Raw genomic sequence first — 10,156 nt, forward strand, 5'->3', positions numbered from 1 at the left:
TAAGAATGAGTATATAAATATATTTTTATATTCAATTCTTATATTTCTAACTCCTTCGAATATTAATAGGTATATGATGGAATTTTGGGTGAATATTTGATGGTATTTTTAATGATTCAGATTATTTAAGGGTTGTTATTATCTATACATTGTCCTAATATTAATTATGCTTTTGAAAGGGTCATTCATATTATAAAAGATGCAAATTCTCGGTGATTAATTCGTTTAATTCGTATTAATAATATATATTCATATCAGTCGAAATATTTATTCAGTCATTTACATTAATATCTCGGTAATGAGCAAGGTTTACTTAGTTTTAAAAATTTAGTAAATTGCAATTTTCAAAAAATAAATCACTGTATCCCATATAGGATGTGAACTTGTTAAATTTCTAGTAAATTTCCTAGTAGAAACCCTTATTAAAATGATTGTTCCTTTCAAACCGAAAACAAGAGATTTTCAGAAATATTTCATTTGTTTTAATTTAATGCAAAGTTTAACATATAACTTAAAATTCTTGTTTCTGCAGATTTCGCGAACTATAAGTTTATCTTCACATTTATATTCCGTACCAAAATATTTTACTTACGTGTTTCACTTTATAAGATGACAATTAACGTTAATGAACATATTTAAAAGACCGTTTTCCTTCATTTCAGGACATGGATTTAATCGAAGTGCTCTGGAAGCAAGATGTGGACCTCGGATTTACATTGGTCGAACCAACAACAGCTACGAAAAAGGTGTCCACATCGGAGAAAAGAAGCGACGATGAAATTGAAAAGTTGAAAGCCTTAGAAGCGATCAATGCGAGCAACGAAAAGGTTTGTACACCTATTACTATCTTCGACGTTTCATTTTTACCGACAGCAATTTATTTTGGAACCAATTCAAATTCAATTTTACTTCGAGTTTATCGAGACCTTCGGTAAAAAAAAACATCTCGAAACGTAAAGCAACTCGAATATCTAGGGTGCTTTCACCTGTTTACAGACCACAATTAGCTATTAATGACTTATTGTTTATCAAATGTCGGACACTTTCTGCTTTCACGTTGTTGTTCTTACGCACCTTTTCCGGCAGATTGCTTTGACGTTCAATCTTTCCGTCTTTTGTGTCTTATGTCTCTGCGATTGCCGGCGATAGAAAGTCTCATCTTACAATTAGGCTGACGTTACACTAACAGTTGCGGTTCTTTTGCCGCATGACACTCCCACCGAAGCTTTCATACCGCGAACAGTCTTGGTCAGACGGTTCAACAAATTGTCGTTTACACTTGGAGTCGGTGGAAGAAATATAACGAGTCGTGAATTCAAGCATTAAGTAGCGGCATTGATTGATGCGGTAATATATTTGTCAGAGTCAAGTGTGACAGTTTTCGTTTTTTAATTAAGGCTCAATCAAAAGGAAAGTAGACTTCGTACGGCCCTGACTGAGGTTTCGGATCTTTAGCTTCTCAGATTTCTGTCTATTTTAATATAATGATAATTTTAATAAGTTTCCGTCTCGAACGTGTAAACTTTGACATTACATTTCTTCTTATTTTCAACATTTCGGGATTTTGATTAACCCTTTCATTACTATTGGCGTCTACAGGCGTTTTGAAAATTTTCTCGCGCTATACTGTCTTGGAGCCTTTTGGTGCACTTCCACCTTAATTTAATGAACCGAATTTTAAAACGATGCGGTCAAAATAACAAATTTTGCAGCCGTGGTTAAAAATTTACCCTCAGTCACCCATGTTACGCGTTAAAATCAGTCGTAGCGAAAGGGTTGAGAAGTTTTCGTATTTTCGATATTTATTGGAATTCTCTCGATTTTGTTCAAATGGCCAAATTTCAAAGCTCCTCTGACACGTTGATAGGTGAAATATTTGTAAAGATTTTGTACACGAGGAAAGTCAAACTGCGTTTAAAAATTTTTTTGCATTCGTTTATTTCTTTTTTAAAGGGAAGGTGTAACTTATTTCCTGACTAACCCTAATATTTTCATTTTACGATGTATCCAAGTGTCTCATAAAGTTATACTTAAATGTACATTTTCATGCGCCGGTAATATTTCGTAAAAATAAGTTCCTCCCGGTACAATCGCCGGAAAAAGTCAACTATCTAAAATAGCGCTCAAATCTGTGAAGCTTTATCGTTCATCAGAGACAACGGAGAAAGCAAAAAAAAAAAAGGTCAAGATTTGATCACATTAATACTCTAGTAGATACGACCATGTAAGGCAAGCGATCCGTGTCGATAGATCAATATCGATTTGTAAAGTCGTTGGTGTGGCATCAAACAAAGGTAACGCCACTCGCTCGACGAATAGAAGAATTCGACACTCGGGGTGGCTATCTCTTTACAATCTCTTAACCGGCTGTTTCGCTTCTTATAAATAGTTGTTCGAATCGTGCTCAGAAAATACCTGTATCTATATTTATACACAATCGCGTTGCATTTTTCTACATATTAACATTCAAACGTTTTCTAAGAAAATTTATTTTGTTGTTAGATATACGAATTAAATTCGGTGCCTTCTCTCAAAAATTCTTGACCGCCTTGTCTACTCAAAATCGTCATACTTTTCCAGAGAGGAAATTCGTCAATTTCTTGATAAATAGGAAAAAATTGTCGTTCAAAATCTCTATTATTTGGGAGATTAAAACTGTGTTTGTTTTTTTTGGAAATTAATTTTCAATTTCCAGAGAGGAAATTCGTCAATTTCTTGATAAATAGGAAAAAATTGTCGTTCAAAATCTCTATTATTTGGGAGATTAAAACTGTGTTTGTTTTTTTTAGAAATTAATTTTGAAGTTTGCGAAAAAAGGCATCGAATTTATTTGTAGACCTAATAATTTCAAAGAGCTATTACTATTAGGTCATTCCATAAGTTCGCGTCGAATTTTATAATTCAAATTTGATGAAAGAAACGTAAGTACCTTCTCGTTTCACAACTTTTCTTTATTTTATTATTTTTGTAAGATCATTACGTCGTTGCTATAGAATTACCTTGAATTTTCATAAAAATATTTGTCGATTTCGGCACAAACTTACGGGATGACCTAATATATTTTATACAAGCTACGAATTACTTGTAAATCGAAGTTGTCCTCTTCGCTGCAGGCATCTTTTAATTCTTATCAAGCTTCTGCATGTGGACTCCTATCGTGGTAATCGGTCATAGATCAATCAAAAGTATAATCCTGCCAGAACCTATGGAAGCCATGGTCGGTGGACCCCAGAGAGATTAGGCGAGAAAGAATGATTCCGTGAGCCTTCGGTAATCTTGGAGCATGTTTTGAACCCCAAGCTGTCAGCTTTTCATTTTGTTTTTCGTTTAATGCTCTGTGTACGTGAGAATGTTTGAAAATCTTCGTCCCTTATCTTCTTCTTACACATCTGTGTCTTCGTTTTATTTTCTTTTTTTTATCAGATATTTTTGAAATCAGATATCAGATTTTACACATTTGTGCAAGTTCTGTTAATTTTGTGTAAATGAAATAATGCTGTAGGATGAACTAATGAAATGAAATAGGATAAGTGCACCTAATTTCGCGTAGCAAAATTCGAGTCGCCTTCAATTGAAGGATAATTGATATTTTTGTATCTAATTAGTCTCAAATGAGAAAGAAATTGCTTTTAGTGTTTATGCTTCACGTTTGGCAAGTTAGAACTATTAAAATCTAAGGATTTTCAATTATAATTGGAGAAACACGGGACAAGCAAAAATCGAGATCTTGAAAAAGTGCAAATATTGATTAATTCGCGTATTTCTGAATTTTTAAGATTACATTCATCCGTATATTTATTATTTTTAGCCATATCAATATCTTAGAAGCCCTTGACAAATTTTTTGGACAAATTGTCACGTCTCGATAAATGTTTTCACTATAAAAATTCAGCTTAAGTGTCGCTGCAAACATAAGATGCCTTCCTACACATTTTTGGCTATTAGTTCACTCTACTACCAACACATTTCAGCACTATGTTTACAAAATATTACTTGCTAAACGATATTAGACGCACTTTAAATATTCATTCCCAGAAAAATTCTTAAAAAAAACATTTATACATTTAAAAATACACCGAAGGTGAATTTTTGATTGAAAAAGGATAATGAAAAGTTCATCGTTAATATTCAACAATTCTACGAATGTACACAGTGAAGTTTGTCAAACGAATTTTGTTTACTCGCAATTTTCTTCCATTCTGTTCAACAATGCATCCTTTTCCCAAGGAAATGAGATCGTATCTGCACACGAAACAACACCGATTCGATTAATTTTTTCAAATTTACACCACAATTTCTTCAATGTCAATTTTCTTCGTTCAACGTATCCCGATCAATTTTTTACTCGCAATTTTCTTCCATTCTGTTCAACAATGCATCCTTTTTCCCAAGGAAACGAAATCGTGTCTGCGCTCGAAATAAAACTGATTTAATTCATTTTTTCAAATTTACACCACAATTTTTCCAATGTCAATTTCCTTCGTTCAACGTATCCCGATTAATAGGCACGCAGAGCGTTTAAGTATCCACAGGATTCAAGCTTACAAGGAACTTATACATACTATGGTCACCAACAATGACGTTGCATCGACGTTCTGGGCGGGTAACCCATCAGACTTCTTGACGTTCTTTCTCTTTTCTTCTCGTCTCGTCTCTTCTTCACCTTTGTCTCCCCTCGCCGTCTATTTTCTTCTCTCCCTTTCACGCTGTCTCTATTCCTCTCCACGTCCTTTCTCCCTCCTTCCGCCGAGCTTCGATAGTGGTGTTCCTTCTTTCATTCCTCGTATCGCTATCTCCTTGGTTCGTCTCTCCGGATTCTTTCTCGTCGAAGATCGCATTGTTCCAACGAGTTCTACCTTTGTGAAGACACGCCGCCGTCTTCTAGGGGCTCGATAATACGGAGAAGATCCTCTATCCCGATCGAAAGTGGACAGATCGATCCGAAGTATGGTTCGCGAACAGCTGAGAACAAAAGCCAATCTACTCTTCTGTCCCGTCTCTTCCTACGACTTCGTTTTGCCGTTTATTGGTAACCGGTATCTCAACACTTAATCTGGGAATTGTTTCAGCTTGGAAACTTATCCTTCCAAATTCCACCGAGTTCCTCTCATTTTCTCTCTCGATTTTCTCGGAACGTTTTCGTAGCTAAATTTAAACCGTCGCCGTATCTCTGATTCTAATTGACGTAGCTATAAAAGTTAGAGTTGAAGGTGAATTCAACGCACTATTAACATAATTCGTAAGGTGAACGGAGGTGGATATAAATCGAATTATATTCTTTGCAGTGGAGCTAGGATATTGAATTTTTCGTGAAAAAAATTCGCTTTAGGAGTAATTTTAGGTGTGCATTGGATTTATCTTCAAATAACGAGTAAAATACCTTTTGGTTTTTGTCGCTATCTCGATTAGAAACGGAGATACGTCTGTTTGAATTTTTCTTACATTTCGCTACGAACTTTTCGAACCACCCAATATTAACATATTAATCCCCAAGATAAAAAGAATTATGTTACTTTAGCAACTTCGTTTGATCCAAGTTATGTTATAATAGACATAGTCTTTTATGTAAAATAAATTTTAGAATAGTTGTGTTAATACTGTTTTATTTTATTAGTGATCGTTGCTTAAGTATTTAAACATCTTCCTTTTTTTATATCCTGACATATTTCGAATTTCTCCTTAATTTGTGTTTCCATAGTTCATTAACGATCGATTAACGTAACAGCAAAATTTCTCACATTGTATATGAATTTGTCACGTATAACTCAACACCTAGAAGTATAAAAATTACTACAATTTTATGTAATTGTTCGTAATAACTTATCTGTCGAGATAAACGAACAATAAATATACTTGATAAAGTACCTACGAACATACACTTTTTTTTGCATTCGTATCATCGATACAATGGGTACTCGATTATTTTTCTGCATTCGTTAGAAAAATATCAAACTAGAAATAAAGTTTCAATGCAAAGTTTACTTTAAAACTAAAGTTATCTTCTGTCGTGAGTTTCGATTTAAACTTCGAATTCAAACCAGAATCTTCATGGTTGAAACGCATCTTATTTAATCATAAACCAATCGTCGATGGTGTAAGGTGGCTAGCATGAATGATTAATTCCCTACTCTGGGTAAAATGTTAAACGATCTACGTTCGTCACGGTGACAGATTCCATTAGAACGACTTACTCTTCGTTTAAATAAGATAAATAATTCCTTTCGAGCAATTTAACATAGGGTGTGCAACGAAGAGAGCATTAACCCTTTGCGCCCTTACGTCGAGTTTGACTCGAGATAAGAATGTTGGCCTTCAGATATCACCCAGTGATAAATTATGAACGATAACGAACCATTTTTCGATGCATTGATGTTACACTGAAACTTGATATTATGCTGAAATATTAAAATAAAGGCAAACTACAGGAGGCCATCCGGAAGTGGCCAAATAATTGCAGTGATTCGGAGTGCAAAGGGTTAACATAATGTGAATATTAAATAATAGATACTGTAATTCTCAATCTAAGGGTGCAGACAGAGCCGCCTTCATACTTTCGGAGGCCCTAGGAGTAACATCATCGCGAGGCTAAATAAATTTAGCGTGTCCATTTTGAGCGGCCCCTTGTTTTTTCCTTATGAATGTAATATTTAACAACAAGTATTTTATTTTGCAACTGTAACTGAGCTGTTTTTCATATTGTTATTTGTGAAGAGTAAGGTTTCAAAATGTGGCCCCAACTTGCGCCTAAGGCTGTGGTTGTAGTGGATGCGTATTCGGACGAATTGGCGTTCTGACGAATGAAACATCAATTCATACTGCAATGCATACACTCACAAAAATCTGTATACATATTTGACTGTTTGGACATGCTGAATTCGTCAGAAAGTCAGTTCGTCCGATTACGCATCCACTTAACACTAAAACAACCGGAGTTGAATGTACTAAACTTTTCCCTTCTGGTATGTTTAGAGAAGACTGTACCAAAGATCTCCGAAATTAGTATCATTAATGGAAAATGAATTGGGACACGTAATTATTTCTTTATTCCAATCAAAAAGCTTCTTAATTATTCCTGTAATTGAATGGAAGAAATCTGAAATCCGTGAAAAGGACGGATGTGGTAATTCTAGTATTAATGCTCCTTCATAGTAAACGCGGCCCTGGATGCAGAATATATTTACAACAAATTCGCTGCAACATTTTATCCCCTACCAGCCCAGCTACAGAGAGTGTATTCATAAAAGGACGAAAACAGGTAGCGTTCATTTGTTGGCGGGATGCAATCACGGAGGGTTTGGCAAAATGATAGATGTACAGCATCCCTCTAAGCCGTGGGCAAGGGGCGGCATCGATGAAGCAAGTTGGATGGAAGAGGGTTAGGGTAAAGGAAAGGAAATCCGGTTGGCCGCGGTACGCAACCGAGAAAAAGAGAGCAAGAGGACAGGATAAAAAGAGAGGGAAGAACAGAGGCAAAGAGATTGGAGTAGCATGGCAGGGGGATTCCAAGGGACGTATTGATGGTCCTGGAAATTGAAAACGCGCCCAGCGAACCGAAGTGGGTTTGGCCTCCTTCTCTTCCCTGATTGTTTCTGTCGGATGAAATTTCAGGACAAAATGGCGGGTACTTCATGGTGCCCGTGTTTCGGAATTGTTTCGATCGTTTATTTATATTTCGCGTCCTTCAACGAGAAATTGTTTTCTCTTAACAGCAGGAGATCGTTTTAAGTAATATTTTCGTATTCCGAAATTGTTTCCATCGTTTATTTATTAATTCGCATCTTTCGTCGAGACATCGTTCCTCTTAACAGCAAAAGATAATTTTCATCTTCAATAATTTCAATTTCTCTCCTACAAATTTACCTCTGAAAAGATTATTTCCATCAGCTTTAAAATTTTAAACTTGCCGCGTTTGTTATCGCATTCTTAATTTCCATTATTTACGAGGAAGCAAATAATTCGTAAGGAATGAAAATTTATAAAGCAGTTTCTTGCCTCCTTAAATTAAACATACAGGATTCAATTGCAAATCAGTTATGCGTAGGATTTTTCTTTATCGAGAAGCGCGCAATTTGTTACGTTCTTTTTACATAGACCGCGTATTCGACGTCAATTTGTATTTGAACAACGAAACAAACGGAGAATGAAAGTTAACATTTTCCGAAATAGAATCAGGATCAAACTGACCGGCGCGTTGCGAAACTGAAAAGGCGGCAGGTTACGAATTATTCGCGGAACCGTGACTGGCAGTAACGTGGCAACTTGAATAGCGCGCTCGACGGTCACGGTGGCCCATTGATTTCGTATAATATTCGTGAAGAACAATACAGGTTCGAGTCGCACTTTCGACCAACAGATCATTCGTAATGCTTGAAATAAGCAACTTTAAATAATTCGAAAATCTTAATTAAGAGCTGTGTTGCTCGCATAAACTCGTACCAATGATAGGATATCTATTGTAAGGTCGGTTGTTGAAGTGAAACGCCAAATTCCTTTTAAAAATGAATTTTACGAATAAATATACAACGACATTGATAATAAATAATTGATATTATATTGTTAATGGGTTATTTACAATAATTGCACTCTATTTGAAAAAATGGACAATTTTGTGGCAAAACACGTAAATGAAAAGTATTATTGTTCAAACTGTTCTCACACTTTTCCTAATAATTCTATATATTTTCTAAAATACACACTAATATCCATACTTATTCTATAAACAACACATCGATACACAGTTATAGTATTTAATTTTTCAATACTTAATTCACGAATATAGAATTTTGCCAAAAAAAAAAATGTGAAGATTTTGAAACAATTTTCACCCCTTCATTGTGGACGATTGCCAATATAAAAAAAATGTATCGATTATTTCTCCTAGATCTACCGTAGAACCAAAATTTCATCAAAATCGGTGATTATCACTTCCCTGTGCTAAAACTTTCATTTGCAATCAAAACAGATAAACACGCTTGTAACAATAAAGTGTAAAACAGTAATCGTAAAAAAAGGATAATCGAAGATATTCGTGGGAATGGTTGATGGCCGCGTACAACTACGATGCACTTAGTTTCATTTCGTGGGAGTTGTCCGATCGAAGGGTTAGAGAGGATTGATCGAACTTTGTATTCATAACCTCGGATCTTTGGATAACACACCACTCAACAACGATACATCACGCAGAATGAAAAAGAGACTGAAGCAACGATAGAAGGGGATGAAAAGCGGGGAGCAAGGAAGGGGAGAGAAAAGAGAGAAGCTAGTGGTTGGATAGCCACTATCAGAGAGTCGCTATGATTAATGATCGAGTACAATGCTGTTTTCATTAAACTCATTTCACTCCAGGTCCGTATATAACACGAGCATGGCCGACCTATGAGCGGCCGTATGAGCGTCCTTCGACCCTTTTTCACGTTGCCGTTAGCATCCCTTGATTATGACGTCTCTATGATCGCCGACCTTGGCGATCTTGAATGCTATCCAAGTGCATTCAGCCATTGTTACGTCGCGTCATTTTTGATCCTTTGATTATTATCAACGAGAAAGCGTCTTGATTCGCAATCGAGCGTAATCTTCAAAGGAGGATGTTAAAAAATGGCCAATTTTGGCATACGACCGGAACGAAAAATTTTTTTACAGCATGATTCTACGCATCCTAAGAAACGAAAAATGTAATTGTCATTCATCCCGGAAATGATGGGAAAGTTGTGAAAAATGCGGTTCAAGGTAAGAGTATGACCATACTTATAACCGTCTCGTTTTCTTCGGAAACTCATATTGAGTATTATTTACAAAGATTGTTGTACATTAGTGTTTAATAAAAACCAAAAATAATGAAAAATAATTAATGACAAATTAATCGAAACAATTAATTCTTTGATGACACAATGCTTATATTCGAAGCAATCAGAAACCAATAATTATTTATTCTCGAAGTGATAAAAGTTATAATAAACTATCGTAAATATAATAAAATAATCGTCATGACAGGGATACAATAAAAAAGTAAGACTCTAACAGAATTTGCATTTCTTAACTGTGCGTCCGCTATGAAAGCCAGAGGAAAAAGTATCATCTTACATATCAGTCTTACATATACATATAGTTGGAGCCACGATATAGCGAGGTCGTAAATTAAACTCTGAAGAATCGGCAC

At 35.4% G+C, this 10,156-nt stretch overlaps 1 protein-coding gene across 6 annotated transcripts in view; it reads left to right on the top strand.

Moving 5' to 3' along the window:
* LOC108574426 (segmentation protein cap'n'collar) overlaps nucleotides 1–10,156 on the top strand; it is a 130,397-nt gene that overhangs the window by 40,689 nt on the left and 79,552 nt on the right. For all 6 annotated transcript variants that reach the window (XM_017937013.1, XM_017937016.1, XM_017937012.1 and 3 more), the window contains exon 2: nucleotides 663–827. In XM_017937013.1, coding sequence (XP_017792502.1) covers nucleotides 663–827 — 165 coding nt within the window. The remainder of the gene's footprint in view (nucleotides 1–662; nucleotides 828–10,156) is intronic.

The sequence above is a fragment of the Habropoda laboriosa genome, unplaced genomic scaffold (genome assembly GCF_001263275.1).
Source record: "Habropoda laboriosa isolate 0110345459 unplaced genomic scaffold, ASM126327v1 scaffold214, whole genome shotgun sequence".
NCBI lineage: Eukaryota > Metazoa > Arthropoda > Insecta > Hymenoptera > Apidae > Habropoda > Habropoda laboriosa.